Below are 24,051 nucleotides of genomic sequence, written 5' to 3' on the forward strand. Positions count from 1 at the left end.
TCAGACTTCCTCAGCCCCCATCGAACCTCAAAGCCACCCACAGTGCCCTCCAGTGGGGGAGGCACCCACATAGTCAGACCCTTAGTAAAGCGAGATCACCGCATTTGATTTATGGCCCACAGATGCATAATGTTGCAAAGTGTCTGTATGATGAGAAAAAAAAATAACAGATGGCAAAATTTAAACCCCAAACTGAGCCATTTTTTTTAAGGATATTGTTTAGGCATTTTTGTGTCAGAGAATATAAATTGTGCAGCCGCTTCCTGGGAAACACCTCATGAAACACAAAGACAAGTATTCATAAGAGTGCTCTCCAGATATTAGACGGCTATTTGTATCCAGTGTATAAACTGCAGCGTTTTGCATCCTCTGCCCTGCACATGATTTATGTGTCATTTTGCTGCACCACAGCGCTCTGGCATCCATGATGTTATCAGCTCCCAGATTAGGTTGAGTTATTGTTTGTTTTTTTGCGGTCTTGGGTGTGGAAGTATATTATTTTTTGAATTTCAGAGCTGGTTTGCTGTTCTTGCGTCATTAGGTATTGTTACTTATGTTTAATGCTACTTGGGTTTCTGGCAGCTATTTATTCTTTGGTGTTTGATAAGTTGTGGAAATAAAAGTTTCCTGTCCTAAATCATAATGCAGTTTAGATATGTTTGTTGCTGTGAGTATTGCATGTAAAGCTTCATTTTTTTCTGATAGTAATATCAAGGCACATCAGAGGTGCTGCCTCACCTGTGAGGTCATAAGGAAAGACCTTTCAGATTTGAAATTGTATAGTTTCCAAAAAAGCCTGCAGGATTCACCTCCACACACCCAAATCCAACCACACTTTTAAATAATACAGCATGTGTGGGCTCCTGAACTGGGCACCCAGGGGAGACCCAGAGCAGAAGTGTGTCAGGCAGAAATATGTGTTAAGTTATTCACCCCCAGAACAAGACACAGAGGAAGTAAGGGAGAGACCAAGAGAGAGAGGGAGGAAGATGCTAACCCAAATGCAATCCCTGGGCTCTGTGCAAATATGGGAAGCGATGGGCAGCAGAAAGCACTGGGAGGTCATCCATTTTTCATGAGATGCAATGGCAACAAAGCAAACATCCTTTTTTTTTTCCCGAAAGGAAGAATCATTTTCAAGGACACCACCACTGGGTTTTAAATGTAGTGCAGTCATGCTGCAAATGGTCCAACATGCATCTCTGTAATGTTGACCAGAATAATTTCAAATAAACAATATGTTAGACATTTTTACTGGATTTTTAATTAGAAAAAAGTCTTTAATTATTCATGTTGATCAATAATTCCTGAGAAATTCATTATTGAGTGAGTGTTTCTGACATGTAGAGTTACAGTTAAAGAAAAAGGGTGTGGCAGGACAACATGACTTGGATGGAGAGTCTACTGTTGCTGCCACAGCGATCGGACAAGTCGATTGATGAGGAGAAAAAGTCAATATGTCGTATGTCGTAAGTAAGATCTTTTTAGTTAATCGTAGATCCAGATTTGGGAACAAAATGTAGCAAAAGAAAGATGTCAAATTCAAGTCTTCTCATAGACTCTACTGACACCCAATGTTCATGCTCTCTTCACTCGTTTTCCATTCCTCAATCGCGTCCTTCCACTTCTTATGGCACCGTGTGAACCCCTCCGAGAAGTGCTCCAACCTGCGGGCTCTTCTTTGTCTGCCTGTAATACAGAACAACGGCACAAACAGAAACAATTACAGCCTCATATCCTGGTCAGTGATGTGGAAGGTCCTGATGAAATATCCTGTACCCATTAATCTTTCCCCAGGGGGGGCAGGAGACTCAGAGCCCTGATTAAATGCTCCTAATAGAGGCCATTTGTCTCTGCTTGAATGTTGCATGTTTCAACCCTGTAACATCACCAAACATGGAAACTCCCTTCCTCTGTCTATGCAAATATTGGCATTTTCATAAAGAAGGCAAAGTTGATTAGATTTCATTACGGATATCTTTTGGAGCATGCATGATCTCTTTGAGCGATTCTAGGGTATGATCGATGAAATTGTTTACACCACAGCAAATATCTATATTTACAACTGTGCCACAACAAACATCATAAACAGCCATGCGTGAAGCCATAAGGGACGGGATCAAAATGTATACACTAAAATATGCCTAATACCAGGATTATTTTTTAAATCTTAGCCACTCTAAGAATAAATAGATGACAGCTTGATTAAGGCATTAAATGCCATTACTTTTCACACATTAGTAATTTTTGTCATTAAGTGACATTTCTGGCCTGGATATTAGTGAACACAATCAGATAACACTAACAGCACTTCTTTCAAATACAACCTCCCTGTGAGCTAATGAAGGTAATGCATTTACTACAACCTCGGCTTGCACTAACAACCTAAATGGATGGGCCGTGATAGACACACACACACACACACACACACACACACACACACACACACACACACACACACACACACACACACACACACACACACACACACACACACTCTCTCTCTCTCTCTCTGTTTGTACAGTAGAGGCTAGTCAGGGTCAATGTTTAATTATCCTACATTAGCATGGCCTAATTATGTTTCACCTGCCAAGCTCCATATGGTCCCCAATTCTGAACATAACAATTAGGTGACTGCATCCTAATGTTACAGTTATCCAATGAAACCTCAGTAAAACAATTATCTGGTCATATCCGAACAACATTACTGCAGCGTTTAGCAGTGTCATGATCAGGTCGATGTAGAATTATGCAATATAAAAAGAACTACATCACAATCTGTTTGTATGTTCTTGACCAAAAATGGAAATATGTTAGTCAACTCCACGCACATGTCTCTCCCTAAAAGTGATTCATATCCTCTGAAATGTGGCCTGTTGTATTTTGAGAATGACATCATTGTAGGCGGATTTCTTAAAAGCAGAAGTGTTTATGCTGGAGGACAGGAGAAAAGAGGGATGAAGGGTAGTAAAGAGGGCACCTGCTGGGTTGTGATGAAGCTAAATCCTCAGGGATCAGAAATGAGATCATCCAAATCAGAGATGCTGTCAGAAATGTCTTAACTGGAACAACAGTGACCCCTACAGCTCAGACTGGCTGCTCATGATAATGCATCACAGTTGTTATACAGCATGGAGTAGAAGAATACAATACCTGTGTGCCTTCTTTGTTTTCTCCTCTTTGCTTTGCAGTGAAGTCCATAAAGTTAAGCAGACCTTGGGAGAATGGTTGGCACAGTGTAAGAGGAGTCTTATTATCTGTAAATGAACAGAAAACAAAATGTTAAATGACAAAGTGCAGAAATTCTTAAATGTTCTTTTCTTTACATTTGAAATGAAATGGAGAAGAAAATCTGTTCTTTTGATTGTTTGCATCATTACACTGCTATATCACTTTAACCCTCATCACAATGACAAGGTTGGGGCATCAGCGGTGGGCAATAGGCCGTGTATCCCCGAGGCTCAGCCTTACATCAGCACAGCAGATGGAAGGAGGTGGTGGTAGACAGTTCACCCCCCGTAGAAATCACAGATGAGGGAGGGAGGGAGGGAGAGGGAGAGTTGTTTTCTGGGTGACTGACTGCTGCTGCAAGGTTAAGGGAACCAATCTCTGACACCTCACTTCCTCACAAATTCCCCCCCCCCATCCTCATACCGCCTAGCAGCCACGACCCCCTGCCTTCTCTACATGAATCTGTGTGCTGAATCCCACAGTGAGCTGCAGCCCCTCAGACATGAATTTATGTCTGACAGAAAACAAACACACAAATTATTTAGCTTTAGAATAATAATAGCGTTGAAACAAGTGGAGTTTTCAATTAGCATGTTGCTGAACACCTCTTGCAATGTTTTAGGGACTGTAATGTAAATAATGCAATTTGTGGCATGTACTTTATTATCCAGAATGATTGCTGTACACCTTATGTTTGCAGAATTACACAGCACTCGATTGTTTTTCTCAAAAATATAAAGCAAATTGTAGAATTCTATACCTGACTTAATTGCTGCTCCACCTTTTTCCTGCTCCTGTTTCAACAAGTTCCCCATATCACTGTGATCCACACAGCGGTCATCACAGTAAGCTCCTGGAGAGCTTTCATTAGTGGTGTCAGATGGAGCAGAGGTGGTTTGTATGTCACAGGTTGGGCCGGGGGTCCAGGAGACCTGAAGGGAGATATCCTGCAGACTCATCACTGCTGAGGCCCTTGAGCCCCTCACATGGGGATCCTCTGGCAGCAGACTCTGATGAAGGTCAGTCAGCAGGTCCTGAGTGGTTTCAAACATGGCACAGTCGTGGTCATGGTCATTCTCTCTCTGAACACACACAGTTAAAAACATCACACATGAAAAAAACACACTGTGATAATCAACCTACAGCAGGACCATTCCATTTTATTTTTCTAAGTCTTTTGTTTATTTGCACTACTCTTTGGCCCCTGGTCTGTGAGTAACATAATCTTGTTCAGCTGTATACCTATATGTGAATGAATGACAATGAAGTGGAGTTTAAATGATGTCTTTTCGAGTCCTTTTTGAAAAACTTAGAAAAGACATTGAAAAGATTTCCTCTTCATACTCCAATCAGATATCATCTGGGATGAAGGATGACTGAGGCAAATAATTTCCTTGAAAAATGCTATCAGGTACACCTGCATAGACAAAACATTTTCTGTTAAAAGACCGTAAAGACTGAATATGAAGCTTTAAGCACATAGTTGCTTAAAGCTTCATAATTAAGGAATGCACATGGTTTAAAAAAGAGATTAAAATTCTAAAATTCTTTTTTTATTTACGTCAGACCCTGTCTCGATTATTTGCACAAAAGTAAACTATAGCCTATTATTAGTACATTTTAGGCCTATCCTGACGTGTTTTCTTATTCCTAACATTAAACTTTTCTGCAAAGACATGGACAGGCCTAATATGTGTACTATAGTTGAACAATAGACTTAAAGCGTTTCCGTCATATTTCTACCGTAGAAATAAAACAATTATGTTTTTTTTCTCTGGTCTGAAGTACCAGTAGGCCTATAAAAGTCTGCAACTCTTCTAGTGTATCTTCCGACCGCCTGCTTCCCTTCATCCGCGGGTTATCGTAAACGGCGCACTACATTACGTGAGGGCATTGCTATCTAGCTCTTTAATCTAATAATTAGAATAAAAAAAACATTCATTCCAATTATTCTGATGATAGCTAATTTTATAGCGAAAAAACAAACAAACAAAACGTCTTGTGGGGTTTGATTATTCTCTCTGGCCAGGCATAATCTCTGGACAAAAACATAACACAACAAAATAAATAATCAGATTCCCTCGTGTATAACAAAACGTGTGCATGTGCGCATGCGCGAATTTAGAGTCGTTTATTATAGCGACGTCATCTGTGTTCGTTCGTGCGTACGTACGTGCGTGCGTGCGTGCTTGCGATTGGGTGATGGAATGTTTACTTTCAAAGGTTTCAATTCCTTTGATTTTAACATTCCACATGACGTCACAGAAATTGAAATTACCTTTCAGATTGACTGGTGAATTCAAAAGCAGTCTGAAGCAGCAGTGAGGATCTACACAGCAGCAAGCAACAGAAAGTTTGATATCCAAGAATCCTTGTGAAGAATTTGTGCAAAATCAACCAATCTACTATCAAGATGGAAAACACCGTCCTGATCACATCAGAATCTCTTCAGCCCCTGGTTGACAAATATTTTAAGAAAATTACAGCAGCACAATGGAGCATGTTAGCTGCAGGGATTTGGGATTCAGCCACAGAAGATACACTGATTGACATGTTAATTGAAATTGTACAGACACTGTCTGCCGATGTCCTGCGGCTTGTCATACCAAAGTTTCAGGATCGCCTGATCGTCGAGCCCAAGTATGGGGATAAGTCAGCTCTTGAGGACTTCAATGTCAAAGCATGCTTAGGAGACTCCCTCTCAGACAGCTTCGCTGGTGCTCTTAAGGTCCCATGCAACAAGTGTGAGAGTGCAGAAAAACTGACCGAACTGGTTGAGAGTGAAGTTTCACAGAAGGTAAAATCTTTTCTGTCTGTGGCTGCCAACAGCCCAGTTTGGCCAGATGATCCTGCCGTTTATGTCAACTGCTCCATGTCCAACATGTCATCTCTTAAACGCATGTTGATTCATGCAACTGACTGTCTAAAGAAGTTCACAAGTAGGCTGAAGCTCCTTGGAACACGTATGGGGTCAAAAAGCGCTGAGATTTTCATCAACAGATGCTGTGAATCAAAAGTATATTCTTTGGCAAGCGAGGAACATGAGAGATGTGAATCATCTCAGAGCATAAAATCAAAGATCTCTGTAGCCTCAGCGATCCAATCTGTGGGTGAGATCCTGCAAAAATGGTCAGATCAGACATCAGACACTGAAGTGGTTGAAAATGCTAAATCACCTCCTGACCCCTCACTTGATGCTCATTTTGCAGCGTCTGATATTGTCGATCAAATAATGTGTGATTTGCAGGATCACAGTTGTGTGAATATGGGATCAATACACGACACAGTGAGAACCTTCTTTTCTCCAACGGCCACACCTACAGAAGACACCAGTAATAAGAATGAAGAAGTTAGCAAAGTAAAATTCCAAAAAGTTGTCTCAAACCTGGTGGAACAAATGATGGGAGAACTTCAGAACTCATGTAAGAAACAGGAAGGAACATTTGTGGTTAGTCTTAAAAAGATTGCAGAGTCTGCCAAAAGGGCTGCCAATTGCCTGAGGAATTGTAAACCTAGTGACATGTTACCAGGATTTATTCCAGAATGCATTACTGAGCTTAAAGTCCGCGTTCGGGCCCAGAACACAGCAATGTTCCCTGTGAGAAAGAATCGTTCTTCTCCGCGAGATCAGGTGGACGTTACAGAAGAGGTTGAGAGCTTGTTTGAAAAGATAAACTCGCCACGGATATCTGCAGCACAGGCAAACAAAACACTGGAAGACATCATGTCCAGTAATGAGATCAAGACATTTTCAAAGGAGCTGACTGACAAGATGTATGCTCACATGATTTCCAGCCACACATATCTGCTTCCCCTGCCCCAATTGGGAAAATGTCTCTCTGACTCCGTCATTTCCAAGAAACGGAAGGATGGCGATCATTTCCAAACTTCTCCTGAAGTCCTGTATGCCATGACAGAGGATTCAGTGAGAAAATTCTTGCAGAAGGTCCTAATCTGGTTGGAGAAGGAGCCAACCGCTAATACCAAACACAACCAGACATTGTCTGGCGCCCTAACAGACATAGAAAACCTGATCCCAGTACTGCTGAACAAACCGGAAGAAGAGAGCTACTTGCAGACCGAAGTACCAAGTCAGCTGTCCTCTAGATACATTGCGTCAGAGAACGCTTTCCAGAGCCTTAATTATCCACATTTCCAGCGTTATATTGATAGTTACAGTTTGACCAAAAGCAAAAAACGGGTGTCTTCAGAATCAACAATATCCTCGGAGTCTTCACAGATATCTTTGGGTCATCTATCATCGTCCAACAGTTATCCGACAATTCAGTTGGAGAAGAAGCCAACCGCTAATACCAAACACAACGAGACATTGCCCGACACCCTAACAGACATAAAAAAACTGATCTCAGCACAGCTGAATCATATGGAAGAGAGCTACTTGCAGACCAAAGTACCAAGTCAGCCGTCCTCTGGAGACATTGCGTCAGAGAACTCTTTCCAGAGCCTTAATTATCCACATTTCCAGTGTCATATTGGTAGTTCAATTTTGAACAAACGCAAAAATTTGATGTTTTCAGAATCAAAAATATCCTCGGAGTCTTCACAGATATCTTTGGGTCGTCTATCATCGTCCAACAGTTATACGACAAGCTCTGAAAAGTCGACAAATGCAGTCCTTTCAGTGCTATCTGTCACAACATCTCCTGAATGCACAAGAAAGACCAATAGCCTCACCACTGCTCTGATGCTGAAGCTCCAGTCCAAAGCCCCAAAGAAATCCAGAACGTCCCTTCAGATGGATAATATCGATACTGTCATCAAGCGTCTGTCTGACAAAATATGTGGCGAGATCGACTTCTCCGCTATCAGCCAAATCAAGGATAACAAGCAATTCAACAAGTCTGTGTTAAAAGACCTAAAAAAAGAGTTTGGCTCTCCAAAAGAGACACTGAAGGCAGCATTATCAGACGAAACAGCTTTTGACGATGCTGTCCTGAAATATCTGAAAATCCATCTGGAAGCCCTAAATGCTGCCCCAAAGCAGAATGCAGTGTACAGGGTTTTTGCAGCAATAGGAACAGCTATCATGAAACCTTTCACCATGTGCATGAGTGCTGAGGACTAAAATGATCCTCCTTTTTCAACCCCACAGTCCCCTGACCAAAATCAGGAATCCAAACCTTGCTCCTTGCTGTGTAATTTCTCATCGTTATTTTGACAGTCAATGCCTTCCATTTAGGTGTGGCGGTAAACGCCACATGTAAATTGAATGAAGTCGAAACCAACTCAAAATGATGGCTAGGAGAAAGATCCACAACGTTACCACTGAACTCAGCTGCTCACTGGTGACACTGTGGCTTCACAGCAAAGGTCAGGGTTTATTTCCGGTTTTGACTTTCCATCATCCCCCATTGGGTTTTCTCCAGGTGCTCTGGTTCCCCAACCATTTTAATCTGAATTGAAAATAAATAAATAAATAAATAAATAATAATAATAATAATAATATTACTGATATTTCTTTCAACTGTAAGGTGTTAACAAATGTAGGCATATAAGTGAAATGCGTAATCTTCAAATCATTTGAACCAAATTGATGTGTCAATAGAGTATGGATGTTTTGTCTGATAGAGTTAACCAGATTACATGAAGTTTAACTCTGCACGAGCAGCTCAGTCGGTCTTAAATAGATATTCTTCAAAATTGCCTAATCTTTAACTAAATACAATTCTCAGTCATATTACAGTATGTGTGTGAAACAAATAGACTACAATGCGATAAAGATTCTGCGTAATACGCGTAAATGTTCATCTTTCGTATGAGGAAAAGCTTCAGATTTAGTCTCAGATTTTATTTGGAACTCTACACTGAATAAACATGTTTTTTTTCCTATACTTTGGTATTTTAGAGCAGTTGTTCAAGGGCTCTAGGCCTGTACTGCAGCCATAAAAAAGATAACAATCAACATCATTGACTTAAAACATAAAATGATGAACAATATTTAGTCATTTCCAGAAATAAATTAAGCATATAAATAACACCAGGTTCTTAAAATACCAGTGCAAACACACAAAGAAAGATTATATTCTATAGCCTATCTTTCTTATTTGCCACTATTTAAAAGTTCTAAACTATAGGATAAATGACTGAACCTGTTCAGTCTACAGCAGGGAATTTTATAGCTCTCAGTTCAAACTCAAAGTTGCTTTCAGTCCAACCAATGCACCAAATGGTAAATGTGAAAGCTCCTAATTATCGTGGTTAGTTTGTAGAACAAACAATCAATGAAGCCTCGTTTTTCTTTGTACATTGTTCGCTGCTTGTATCATATTCTAAAATATATCCTAGCTCTGTGTTGAACCCAAAATTCTCCAAATAACCAAAGATTGCTTATCTTCCCTGACATGCAGCAGATGAGCTGATAACAGTAAAGATAGGATTAACTCTAAATAAAAAGGTGAATACTGAATTCATGCTGCTTTGTGTAATATGTGTATCCCTTCTTCTTTGAGGTAATGGTTGAGTTGACATGAGTTGTGTGAGTGTACTCAGAGAAACATAGGAAATGGTTGTGATGGAGAAGACGATTTTCATTGTTTTTCTAATTAGCTATTCTTTTGACTTTGTTTCCATTCAGTTGGCTGCAGGTCTGCTATTGTACTGGCTCTCTGGTGAAAAAGCCAGCTGTGTGATGTGGTTATGAGTGTTGGAGTGTTGGAGATCAGGAGTCACAAGTGATAGAGGAAAAACATTATCCTAAATCACAAATTGTTGTTGTTGTGTTGAATTGTTGTGTGACACTTTAATGACGTTAGGAGTTTTCTGACCCTAAAGAGAGTTTAAACATTATTATGTACTTTTCTCTAGAAGCTTTTTACACCAAAACAGATGTAGAAATCCATTTAAAAAATGTAAAGGGGCCTTTAGGTCTGTTAAGTTATTTAACAGCTACTTGATTCTACTGCTTTAGGGCTTTTACTTTGATAGTTTATTATATCATACCAAAGGCATAATAATAATAATCAGCACAATATCTTCCACCATTCCTCCATACGTCTTGGACATAAGTCTGAGGGTAAAACTGACTACTGGGTCAATGTCAACATCACATACTTTTATGTCAGCACCTCTGTGAACAATAGTTTGCTGAACCATGAATGAAGATTAAACATGTCTCCACTTAGTGGTTGAACAGAGAAGTAAACAGTAACCTATAAGAAATAAATGAGACTATTGTGTTTTATTGTTTTGGCCCTTCAGGTTATATCCTTGTCTTGAAGGAAAACAATAAACTTTTTATAAAAAGGATCAACTAAAAAAACTGATATGCCTATAAACAGTGCAGCTCTTACATGCAACAAAACATTTTTTCAGATGAGGTCACTCTTCATGGCATTTTAAAACAAAAAAAAAGCTATTTATAACAAATGATTAAAAGATCAATAAACAGTGTTATTTTTATTAACTGAGTAACAACACATTTGTAAAATATTCCACCTTAAAATGTAAAGACTATGATTGCAACACATTGCAACTGTTTATTTATTGGTCTAAGAGTCCATGAACATTGGCCCCATACTTAAAAAAAAAAACCTTTAAGGCCTACAGGACTACTATTCTATTCCTGTTTTTCTAGAGTTCTTATGAGCCAAAATGGGGCAATAAAAAATCCCGACAACGTTATTTTTTTAACAGTCTATGGTTCAAACTATCAGCTTGCTGTTGTTATGTTTGTAGTACAGTTGTAGTTCTGTGAGCGTTTTCCATTTTAACGGTGCGTTTGGTTTACGTTTAGAGCAAACCCGATTGACAGAAACTGTTGTGAGAAGAGACCGCCCCGCCCAGCGAGGCTTCACCGGGGATGTGCATGTGCGCATGCGCGAATTTAGAGTTGTTTATTATAGCGACGTCATCTGTGTTCGTTCGTGCGTACGTGCGTGCGTGCGTGCTTGCGATTGGGTGATGGAATGTTTACTTTCAAAGGTTTCAATTCCTTTGATTTTAACATTCCACATGACGTCACAGAAATTGAAATTACCTTTCAGATTGACTGGTGAATTCAAAAGCAGTCTGAAGCAGCAGTGAGGATCTACACAGCAGCAAGCAACAGAAAGTTTGATATCCAAGAATCCTTGTGAAGAATTTGTGCAAAATCAACCAATCTACTATCAAGATGGAAAACACCGTCCTGATCACATCAGAATCTCTTCAGCCCCTGGTTGACAAATATTTTAAGAAAATTACAGCAGCACAATGGAGCATGTTCGCTGCAGGGATTTGGGATTCATCCACAGAAGATACACTGATTGACATGTTAATTGAAATTGTACAGACACTGTCTGCCGATGTCCTGCGGCTTGTCATACCAAAGTTTCAGGATCGCCTGATCGTCGAGCCCAAGTATGGGGATAAGTCAGCTCTTGACTTCAATGTCAAAGCATGCTTAGGAGACTCCCTCTCAGACAGCTTCGCTGGTGCTCTTAAGGTCCCATGCAACAAGTGTGAGAGTGCAGAAAAACTGACCGAACTGGTTGAGAGTGAAGTTTCACAGAAGGTCAAATCTTTTCTGTCTGTGGCTGCCAACAGCCCAGTTTGGCCAGATGATCCTGCCGTTTATGTCAACTGCTCCATGTCCAACATGTCATCTCTTAAACGCATGTTGATTCATGCAAATGACTGTCTAAAGAAGTTCACAAGTAGGCTGAAGCTCCTTGGAACACGTATGGGGTCAAAAAGCGCTGAGATTTTCATCAACAGATGCTGTGAATCAAAAGTATATTCTTTGGCAAGCGAGGAACATGAGAGATGTGAATCATCTCAGAGCATAAAATCAAAGATCTCTGTAGCCTCAGCGATCCAATCTGTGGGTGAGATCCTGCAAAAATGGTCAGATCAGACATCAGACACTGAAGTGGTTGAAAATGGTAAATCACCTCCTGACCCCTCACTTGATGCTCATTTTGCAGCGTCTGATATTGTCGATCAAATAATGTGTGATTTGCAGGATCACAGTTGTGTGAATATGGGATCAATACACGACACAGTGAGAACCTTCTTTTCTCCAACGGCCACACCTACAGAAGACACCAGTAATAAGAATGAAGAAGTTAGCAAAGTAAAATTCCAAAAAGTTGTCTCAAACCTGGTGGAACAAATGATGGGAGAACTTCAGAACTCATGTAAGAAACAGGAAGGAAAATTTGTGGTTAGTCTTAAAAAGATTGCAGAGTCTGCCAAAAGGGCTGCCAATTGCCTGAGGAATTGTAAACCTAGTGACATGTTACCAGGATTTATTCCAGAATGCATTACTGAGCTTAAAGTCCGCGTTCGGGCCCAGAACACAGCAATGTTCCCTGTGAGAAAGAATCGTTCTTCTCCGCGAGATCAGGTGGACGTTACAGAAGAGGTTGAGAGCTTGTTTGAAAAGATAAACTCGCCACGGATATCTGCAGCACAGGCAAACAAAACACTGGAAGACATCATGTCCAGTAATGAGATCAAGACATTTTCAAAGGAGCTGACTGACAAGATGTATGCTCACATGATTTCCAGCCACACATATCTGCTTCCCCTGCCCCAATTGGGAAAATGTCTCTCTGACTCCGTCATTTCCAAGAAACGGAAGGATGGCGATCATTTCCAAACTTCTCCTGAAGTCCTGTATGCCATGACAGAGGATTCAGTGAGAAAATTCTTGCAGAAGGTCCTAATCTGGTTGGAGAAGGAGCCAACCGCTAATACCAAACACAACCAGACATTGTCCGGCGCCCTAACAGACATAGAAAACCTGATCCCAGTACTGCTGAACAAACCGGAAGAAGAGAGCTACTTGCAGACCGAAGTACCAAGTCAGCTGTCCTCTAGATACATTGCGTCAGAGAACACTTTCCAGAGCCTTAATTATCCACATTTCCAGCGTTATATTGATAGTTACAGTTTGACCAAAAGCAAAAAACGGGTGTCTTCAGAATCAACAATATCCTCGGAGTCTTCACAGATATCTTTGGGTCATCTATCATCGTCCAACAGTTCTCCGACAATTCGGTTGGAGAAGAAGCCAACCGCTCATACCAAACACAACGAGACATTGTCCGACACCCTAACAGACATAAAAAACCTGATCCCAGCACAGCTGAATCAACTGGAAGAAGAGAGCTACTTGCAGACCAAACTACCAAGTCAGCTGTCCTCTGGAAACATTGCGTCAGAGAACTCTTTCCAGAGCCTTAATTATCCACATTTCCAGCGTCATATTAGTAGTTACATTTTGAACAAACGCAAAAATTTGATGTTTTCAAAATCAAAAATATCCTCGGAGTCTTCACAGATATCTTTGGGTCGTCTATCATCGTCCAACAGTTATACGAAAAGCTCTGAAAAGTCGACAAATGCAGTCCTTTCAGTGCAATCCGTCACAACATCTCCTGAATGCACAAGAAAGACCAATAGCCTCACCACTGCTCTGATGATGAAGCTCCAGTCCAAAGCCCCAAAGAAATCCAGAACGTCCCTTCAGATGGATAATATCGATACTGTCATCAAGCGTCTGTCTGACAAAATATGTGGCGAGATCGACTTCTCCGCTATCAGCCAAATCAAGGATAACAAGCAATTCAACAAGTCTGTGTTAAAAGACCTAAAAAAAGAGTTTGGCTCTCCAAAAGAGACACTGAAGGCAGCATTATCAGACGAAACAGCTTTTGACGATGCTGTCCTGAAATATCTGAAAATCCATCTGGAAGCCCTAAATGCTGCCCCAAAGCAGAATGCAGTGTACAGGGTTTTTGCAGCAATAGGAACAGCTATCATGAAACCTTTCACCATGTGCATGAGTGCTGAGGACTAAAATGATCCTCCTTTTTCAACCCCACAGTCCCCTGACCACCAAATCAGGAATCCAAACCTTGCTCCTTGCTGTGAAATTTCTCATCGTTATTTTGACAGTCGATGCCTTCCATTTAGGTGTGGCGGTAAACGCCACATGTAAATTGAATGCAGTCGAAACCAACTCAAAATGATGGCTAGGAGAAAGATCCACAACGTTACCACTGAACTCAGCTGCTCACTGGTGACACTGTGGCTTCACAGCAAAGGTCAGGGTTTATTTCCGGTTTTGACTTTCCATCATCCCCCATTGGGTTTTCTCCAGGTGCTCTGGTTCCCCAACCATTTTAATCTGAATTGAAAATAAATAAATAAATAAATAAATAAATAAATAATAATAATAATAATAATATTACTGATATTTCTTTCAACTGTAAGGTGTTAACAAATGTAGGCATATAAGTGAAATGCGTAATCTTCAAATCATTTGAACCAAATTGATGTGTCAATAGAGTATGGATGTTTTGTCTGATAGAGTTAACCAGATTACATGAAGTTTAACTCTGCACGAGCAGCTCAGTCGGTCTTAAATAGATATTCTTCAAAATTGCCTAATCTTTAACTAAATACAATTCTCAGTCATATTACAGTATGTGTGTGAAACAAATAGACTACAATGCGATAAAGATTCTGCGTAATACGCGTAAATGTTCATCTTTCGTATGAGGAAAAGCTTCAGATTTAGTCTCAGATTTTATTTGGAACTCTACACTGAATAAACATGTTTTTTTTCCTATACTTTGGTATTTTAGAGCAGTTGTTCAAGGGCTCTAGGCCTGTACTGCAGCCATAAAAAAGATAACAATCAACATCATTGACTTAAAACATAAAATGATGAACAATATTTAGTCATTTCCAGAAATAAATTAAGCATATAAATAACACCAGGTTCTTAAAATACCAGTGCAAACACACAAAGAAAGATTATATTCTATAGCCTATCTTTCTTATTTGCCACTATTTAAAAGTTCTAAACTATAGGATAAATGACTGAACCTGTTCAGTCTACAGCAGGGAATTTTATAGCTCTCAGTTCAAACTCAAAGTTGCTTTCAGTCCAACCATTGCACCAAGTGGTAAATGTGAAAGCTCCTAATTATTGTGGTTAGTTTGTAGAACAAACAATCAATGAAGCCTTGTTTTTCTCTGTACATTGTTCGCTGCTTGTATCATATTCTAAAATATATCCTAGCTCTGTGTTGAACCCAAAATTCTCCAAATAACCAAAGATTGCTTATCTTCCCTGACATGCAGCAGATGAGCTGATAACAGTAAAGATAGGATTAACTCTAAATAAAAAGGTGAATACTGAATTCATGCTGCTTTGTGTAATATGTGTATCCCTTCTTCTTTGAGGTAATGGTTGAGTTGACATGAGTTGTGTGAGTGTACTCAGAGAAACATAGGAAATGGTTGTGATGGAGAAGACGATTTTCATTGTTTTTCTAATTAGCTATTCTTTTGACTTTGTTTCCGTTCAGTTGGCTGCAGGTCTGCTATTGTACTGGCTCTCTGGTGAAAAAGCCAGCTGTGTGATGTGGTTATGAGTGTTGGAGTGTTGGAGATCAGGAGTCACAAGTGATAGAGGAAAAACATTATCCTAAATCACAAATTGTTGTTGTTGTGTTGAATTGTTGTGTGACACTTTAATGACGTTAGGAGTTTTCTGACCCTAAAGAGAGTTTAAACATTATTATGTACTTTTCTCTAGAAGCTTTTTACACCAAAACAGATGTAGAAATCCATTTAAAAAATGTAAAGGGGCCTTTAGGTCTGTTAAGTTATTTAACAGCTGCTTGATTCTACTGCTTTAGGGCTTTTACTTTGATAGTTTATTATATCATACCAAAGGCATAATAATAATAATCAGCACAATATCTTCCACCATTCCTCCATACGTCTTGGACATAAGTCTGAGGGTAAAACTGACTACTGGGTCAATGTCAACATCACATACTTTTATGTCAGCACCTCTGTGAACAATAGTTTGCTGAACCATGAATGAAGATTAAACATGTCTCCACTTAGTGGTTGAACAGAGAAGTAAACAGTAACCTATAAGAAATAAATGAGACTATTGTGTTTTATTGTTTCGGCCCTTCAGGTTATATCCTTGTCTTGAAGGAAAACAATAAGCTTTTTATAAAAAGGATCAACTAAAAAACTGATATGCCTGTAAACAGTGCAGCTCTTACATGCAACAAAACATTTTTTCAGATGAGGTCACTCTTCATGGCATTTTAAAACAAAAAAAAAGCTATTTATAACAAATGATTAAAAGATCAATAAACAGTGTTATTTTTATTAACTGAGTAACAACACATTTGTAAAATATTCCACCTTAAAATGTAAAGACTATGATTGCAACACATTGCAACTGTTTATTTATTGGTCTAAGAGTCCATGAACATTGGCCCCATACTTAAAAAAAAAAACCTTTAAGGCCTACAGGACTACTATTCTATTCCTGTTTTTCTAGAGTTCTTATGAGCCAAAATGGGGCAATAAAAAATCCCGACAACGTTATTTTTTTAACAGTCTATGGTTCAAACTATCAGCTTGCTGTTGTTATGTTTGTAGTACAGTTGTAGTTCTGTGTGCGTTTTCCATTTTAACGGTGCGTTTGGTTTACGTTTAGAGCAAACCCGATTGACAGAAACTGTTGTGAGAAGAGACCGCCCCGCCCAGCGAGGCTTCACTGGGAACCAAAACACACACCCTATAAAATCCTATTCGAAGGGTATCCAGCCAATCAGAGCGCAGAGCGTCGGGAGCGCCGCTGTTTGAATGCTCTGCGGAAACAGTCACAACTCAACCGAATAAGGTCTTTTACCTGCTTTTTGTAACATAACAATGAGTAAGGTGTTTTTACCTGCTCTTTTGTAATGTTAACAGACAAAGCATTTTTTTAACTACTACTGGGCTTCAGGCATGGAGCCGGTGTTCCTCCTACACGCATCCCTGAGGAGTTATGGAGAGGTGTCCGCCGGGGGAAGAAAGCCAGCGCTAAAGTCAGGGAGCGGATCGAGAGAGACAGGAAATCTAAACCCTTTCTAACGTCGGTCATCATGGGGAATGTCAGGTCACTCGCCAACAAAGCGGATGACTTTACAGCTTTAGTAAACAGCCAGAGTGTCTACAGGGAGTGCAGTTTACTTTGCTTCACGGAGACATGGCTGCATGGGAGAATATGACCCCCCCCCCCAAAGTTAATATAAACATTTGCTCTTGCAGACCTCTAAAGCTAACATTTAAATGTGTCAATAACTCCCCTTTTAATCATAGAAGACAAACAGGTTGTTGTTTTAAGGGACATCATCTTTTTAACTCTAAAAACTAAAAACTAAAATGCTTGAAACTAATAAAATAATGATCTGTAAAAGAAAAAACATTGAACTGACAAATAAACTGATGACTGCATCGCATGACTGTGTTACTAGGTTAATAGGCAACATCTCTTAATGAAAGAAACCTTTTGTTAGGATTTTTTTTAATTATTTTTTCATAATCAATTATTAGATACATGATTAAAGGGACACAATAAGTTCAAGCTCTGACTTGTTCTGTTAAATTCAAATAGATTTTTTTGTACCTCATTGACATCCTTATTCAGTGAGCGGTCAGAAGAGATGCAGTCTGATTGGTCCTTTTCCTTAAGTGCAACAGCAGAGGCCAACAGATCAGGGACATCTGGGGGACCAGAAATAATTTTTTCAGACATGCAAAAATCCCTTGCATCTTCAACAGGTGAGGAGAGACTGTTAATCTCCACCTAGGTCTCACAGATTATGCACTGATTTGCTATTTCTATTGCTATAGAGTATAGGGGGGGGGGCATCTTACATTTATTTTTCTGGTTTTTCACTCTTCCCCTTAACAGGAAGAGTTTAAATCAATGAAGATCCAGAAACTGTGAGACACCAATCTCATCAACATCTTCATCCACTTCTAGTTCAGGGTTGAAGTTAATTTTCTGCCTGCTAATACAAATGCTGTGCAAATCATATTCTAAGACAAACCTCACCTTCAGCAGAAATTAAAAGACCGTCTTTGTCCAAGCTGCTGAGTAAAACAGGGTGTGTGGCGCCATCTAGTGTCACCATCATCTCTGAGCAGCTTGGCAAGGCCTCAGCAGATGAAGGGGTTCTACTGTCTCTCTCAACATCTTCCTCGTCCCCACTTTGGTTCTCTCCATCAGCGAGGAGAGAGGAGATCCTCTGCATGGTCAAAGTGCTTTTAAACACATAAGGAGCACCCCAACTCAGCAGAGGCAGGGAGGAGGCCGAGGTGAAGGATGAGAGAGACTCTGAGTCCAGATCCAGAGAGGAGGAAATGTGAACATGTGACTCATCAGGCTGCTGCTGAGAGAGAGGGATACAGATAAGGGGAATCATTTCAAATACAATTCAAGTCAGCTAGACTTTAGCCATGAGAGTGAAAATTACATTATGAAGAGGCAGTTTCTCTTCTGGCTCATCTGGATGTGCCGCTTGGTCTGTTTCTTCTAGTACAGCCATGGGGGATGGGCTAGGGGTGAGACGATGGACAGCCTGGGTTGAGAGAAATAGCTCTCTGTTGTTAGATTTTTCTTCTGTGTGTTCAGGCCACAGCCACTCACTATAAAAAAACAGGAACATGGAGGATAACACATGAGTCACCTTGGGCCCTGCAGACATCTCAATAAAATCTTACTCTTGTCCTATTTCCTCAGTACCTCATCCCTGGATGTGGCCTTCTCATTTCCATCGCAGCCTCTCTGAGAAGTTGGATCAGTTCCTCTGAGGACACTGTGTTGACACTCTGAGCCTGATACAGTTTGGCAGACAACGGGCAGGGAAGCCCTTCTTCTGTAAAGTTAACCTCAATTAAATTACAGACATGTTAATCTTTCATAATTCTATCTCATATTTATTTAATTCAATCTGTTTTACGTTTCCCTTTGAGTGGCATCTGTGACCCTGTAATCTCAGTCTCTTCAACTCTGTCTCCTTCACCCTGATAAACATATTCAGGGAAAATTATGTTATTTTGAGGCTGAATATTTTAAGTACATGTGTTTTGCTGTATTACAACAGATGTACTCACATCGTATCCTGCAGGAATGTACTTCAAAGCCTCTGCACACAGACCAAATCCATTACAAGCCTGGAGAAAGTACAGCACCATGTTGTCGCTCTCTGTGTGGCCTCTCTTCAGCAGAGTCCAGGCGTCAGACACACAGCTGGACAGAGACACAATGACCCAAATATGATTAAAAAATTGATGTCTGTCATTATCTAATGAAATGTAATTATTAACCCTTTAGTGTGCCAGAAGGTACCTGTTTTGAAGTAGCACCCTTGCGCAGAGCTTAGCATCCTCCACACTCTGTATTGGTGGTTTGGCCCAGTGAAGGTACCTTAATGCTAACTGAGGCTGCTTCCTAGTTAGCAGAGAGCGGATGATGCATCGATGCTGCCACAGGAACCCAGGGACAGCAGCTTTGGGACTCAGTAACAGCTCCATGGCGGCCTGACCAAAAAGCACCATTTTGTTATGTGATACATATATAAAATATGAATATAAATAGTTTTTGTATAACACTAGAGATTATTTTCTCTTCAAATCAAAGGCTAAAACATTTGGTGAAACTCTCTTTACTGTCAATATAATGAAATTACCTATATGATTAAATAATTCCCATCATCCATGACAGTATGTCCTTCATCATACTGTAGTCGAGCTACACTGAAATAGCTTCTTAAATGTGGACAGAATGTAGTCGTAGCACATTAATCATATGTGCTTCTCAAGCGGGCCCATTACTGTCACCTGCAGACCATTATGGCTGCTGAAACAAGGACGCTAATGTAATCAACAAGATGGTTAACTGGCTCTGGAACTGCACTCAAGTTCTTTTCAATGACTTCAATCAAAATGTGAATCAGTCACTCGTTTAAAAAAAATCCATTTAGCTTCCTGGTGGGTACCTTGATGTGTCCGTGATCTAGCATCCAGAAAGCTTGGATCTGTTGGGAAAAACTGGAGGGAATAGTGAAAGCTTTGCAGAACGACTGGAGGAGGTCGTCTTTGCACTGCAGGAATTTGGCAATGTCCAGGACAAAATACATGAGCTGTGACACACAAAGGTTAAGAACTACAAATACATAACCTGAATGATGATATATTTATATGTACAGTATTTTTCTTAAAGACAGAGCACGATATAATACAAACAGATGTGTAGCATGCTCTACATTTTCTGTTTGAATGGATACAAGAGCTTGGACGGACAGGTTGTCAATTTGAGGCACCATCACAAGCTTAAGCAGGGCCTGCAGGTTAGGAGGAGGATAGTACTGCTCTGTGCAATCTTCAGTTATCCACATGCAGCCATGTTGTCTGTCCAGCTGAGTCACCATCCCCTGAATCAAGGACACAAATCTTTCCGTTTGTCCCGCCTTGAAGCTGGACAAATTTAAGAATACAGAAGAGCAAAGAGAAGGAAAATTAAGAAGAAAAATAAACACAAGTACCTCAGAATTTCTTCATTAAATCAAATTTTCCAAGTTACCCAGGTGTCTCTAGACAGGCTTTCCGATGGCTTTGATCCATTTCCCTCCACATCTGGGTGATTCGTTTCACCTCATGAGCCTCTGACAGCAGCAGAGAACAGAGGAACTTTTAGAGGTGTCATAACAGTTTATCATGGCAATATAATGTAATGTTTGTGTGATCAAAATGTACCAGGGTACTTTGGCAGAAGCCCCATGATGCCCCACCACTGAACCAGCCGTCCCAGCCAGATGTGTTGCTTTAGAGCCCTGTGCTCTCTGTTCCAGCAGCCCTGTTTAACATCTGAGGAGCTGAATGTGTCCCTGCAGACTACACATGGGACCCCAACACCTAAAAAAAAAAAAATCATAAACATTTACATTCTAATAAATTGTGTTAAAATATCAGAAAGGTCAGGACAACAATTGTGTGCACCATGCCAGAGGTGTGCAGAGCTGAGCTGCCGTCTTGCCCACTGGGCGAGTGTGAGCAGGTTCCTCAGTTTTTGCAGCAGCATGTGAACTCTGGAGAAAGAGCTGCGGTCCAGAAACATCCACAGGCCATGACAACGGCTGAAACCTGGGAGATGACACAAGAGATACAAAGATCATGAGTGTGAACATTTAAAATATTACTATCAGTTCAATTGAGTTCAGTTTTTTTATTTCAACCAAAATTTAAAAAGTATAACACACACACACAAGGAGAGTAATATAAAAAAAAGTGTGTGGGTTTGGTAAACCCAAATGTGTAATTATGTAAGACTTTACAAAAGAATGTAGACCAAATTGATTGATGTCCATGTTGGAAAAAAATCAACAAATATAATTTGTGAAAGGAAGGTGAAGGTTAACAAGTTCTTACAAAGGGTTAATAACTCCTTTTTGACAAACTCAGACGTCCTCTGCACCCAGCAGCTGAAAGCCTGCAGGGTTTCCTCTGTGTCAGCTTCTCCTGGGTGTGATTAGAGAGAGACATGTGAATAAAACAAAGAATTCATGAAGGAGGGGACAGGATTACTGTTTTATTGCAGTTTAATGATCCTGATTTACCTTCAGCTGTAAGTTTCCTGAGCCAGCGGATGATGGCTCTGATGTTGTTGCTGGAAAACGCCTCTGACCACTGGCTCTCTGCATCCAGCATGGTGCCCTCAGCCTGAACCTCTGTTTACATGGAATCAAGGGACCATTCATGAAATAGATCCCGACACCTATGGCTAACTTTAGAAACAGAAATGCTGATTTATAAAAACATCAATGGTAACCCTAGCCTATGAGAGGTATTCAGGGTGTCTCAATAAGAGGTCACATAACTTGATCACATAAGAAAGGAAATTCTCTCTTTTGACACATTTCCACACTTAGAACGATTAAGAAGACGTCCAAGCATGTGTGTCATTTCTTAAGGAGCCTTCATATAGCATATTCTTGTTTTTTTTTTCAACACTTACTTGAAGACGTGGTTTATTTGTCCTGCAGCTACATTAACCTCACTCTTGGTCCTAGCAGCCCTGTGCACCATGTGGGTCGGTGTCCTGCCCTGTGGATTAGCCGACTGGCCTGGTGGCTACAGTAACGCGCTCTTCTTACACAAGCTACTTTGGTACATGTTAATCCTCTAATCTCCCTCTCAGTTAACATCTCATTGGCTGACTTGCAGTGAGTTTGTGAGTGTGTACATGTGTTAAATTGATTTAATTGGAAACAAACCAGGTGAGGTCAGCAGGGGTGACAGAATAGCAGCAGTTGATAATGACCGTCTTAATATGAAGTTTATTAAAACTACCAAACTCTATATGGTTCGTTTGGCTGCACCCTGCCAGTGATGTCACACGTTTTTTTACAACAGTATTGGCCACACGCTTTGGAAACAGAACTGCAACAATTGGTCGATGACTAAAAACGATGACAAGATATTTTGATTGAAAGTCACATCATTTATGTCAAAACTCTGGGGATTCTGGAGAGGTACGTCAGACTAAAGTTAAGATTTAAAGAAACTACTGAAATCAGAGCATCCTTTTCTTTTTTTTTAATAAATGGGAAAATATATAAATATGTGAATTTGTTCTGTTGTTCTATTTATAATTAACCATGGACATTTCCAACAGTAGAGGGCAGTGCACATGTTGTTTGGCTTTGTTCATGTTCATGTGCGTTCACCTCCAGTTGAACCTTTGGCCTATTTACTTCTTCAGCTCTAGAGTGGTCTTCAAAACGTGATAATCAACCTACAGCAGGACCATTCCATTTTATTTTTCTAAGTCTTTTGTTTATTTGCACTACTCTTTGGCCCCTGTGAGTAACATAATCTTGTTCAGCTGTATACCTATATGTGAATGAATGACAATGAAGTGGAGTTTAAATGATGTCTTTTCGAGTCCTTTTTGAAAAACTTAGAAAAGACATTGAAAAGATTTCCTCTTCATACTCCAATCAGATATCATCTGGGATGAAGGATGACTGAGGCAAATAATTTCCTTGAAAAATGCTATCAGGTACACCTGCATAGACAAAACATTTTCTGTTAAAAGACCATAAAGACTGAATATGAAGCTTTAAGCACAGTTGCTTAAAGCTTCATAATTAAGGAATGCACATGGTTTAAAAAAGAGATTAAAATTCAAACCCTTTTTTTATTTACGTCAGACCCTGTCTCGATTATTTGCACAAAAGTAAACTATAGCCTATTATTAGTACATTTTAGGCCTATCCTGACGTGTTTTCTTATTCCTAACATTAAACTTTTCTGCAAAGACATGGACAGGCCTAATATGTGTACTATAGTTGAACAATAGACTTAAAGCGTTTCCGTCATATTTCTACCGTAGAAATAAAACAAATATGTTTTTTTCGCTGGTCTGAAGTACCAGTAGGCCTATAAAAGTCTGCAACTCTTGTAGTGTATCTTCCGACCGCCTGCTTCCCTTCATCCGGTTATCGTAAACGGCGCACTACATTACGTGAGGGCATTGCTATCTAGCTCTTTAATCTAATAATTAGAATAAAAAAAACATTCATTGCAATTATTCTGATGATAGCTAATTTTATAGCGAAAAAACAAACAAACAAAACTTTTTGTGGGGTTTGATTATTCTCTCTGGCCAGGCATAATCTCTGGACAAAAACATAACACAACAAAATAAATAATCAGATTCCCTCGTGTATAACAAAACGTGTGCATGTGCGCATGCGCGAATTTAGAGTTGTTTATTATAGCGACGTCATCTGTGTTCGTTCGTGCGTACGTGCGTGCGTGCTTGCGATTGGGTGATGGAATGTTTACTTTCAAAGGTTTCAATTCCTTTGATTTTAACATTCCACATGACGTCACAGAAATTGAAATTACCTTTCAGATTGACTGGTGAATTCAAAAGCAGTCTGAAGCAGCAGTGAGGATCTACACAGCAGCAAGCAACAGAAAGTTTGATATCCAAGAATCCTT

General features: G+C 40.0%; 1 protein-coding gene across 2 annotated transcripts; it reads right to left on the minus strand.

Annotated features, from left to right (window-relative positions):
* Positions 1–1,108: 1,108 nt before the first annotated feature.
* On the minus strand, positions 1,109–22,157 carry LOC136183259 (uncharacterized). 2 transcript variants are annotated; one of them, XM_065966242.1, is made up of 18 exons: positions 22,058–22,157; positions 21,660–21,770; positions 21,472–21,561; positions 21,043–21,186; positions 20,800–20,958; positions 20,627–20,708; positions 20,331–20,520; positions 20,043–20,186; positions 19,394–19,584; positions 19,159–19,294; positions 19,005–19,068; positions 18,788–18,920; positions 18,519–18,690; positions 18,098–18,434; positions 17,666–17,763; positions 3,992–4,265; positions 3,154–3,257; positions 1,109–1,689 (listed from the first exon to the last, which is right to left on the minus strand). In XM_065966242.1, the coding sequence occupies exons 2-18, from the start codon at positions 21,748–21,750 to the stop codon at positions 1,579–1,581; spliced, it is 2,520 nt and encodes an 839-aa protein (XP_065822314.1). In that variant the 5' UTR covers positions 21,751–21,770; positions 22,058–22,157; the 3' UTR covers positions 1,109–1,578. The 2 variants fall into 2 exon arrangements, with proteins under 2 accessions (XP_065822314.1, XP_065822312.1); XM_065966240.1 differs by having other exon boundaries at positions 3,992–4,313.
* Between the last annotated feature and the right edge of the window lie 1,894 nt (positions 22,158–24,051).

Source organism: Labrus bergylta, chromosome 18, assembly GCF_963930695.1.
Source record: "Labrus bergylta chromosome 18, fLabBer1.1, whole genome shotgun sequence".
NCBI lineage: Eukaryota > Metazoa > Chordata > Actinopteri > Labriformes > Labridae > Labrus > Labrus bergylta.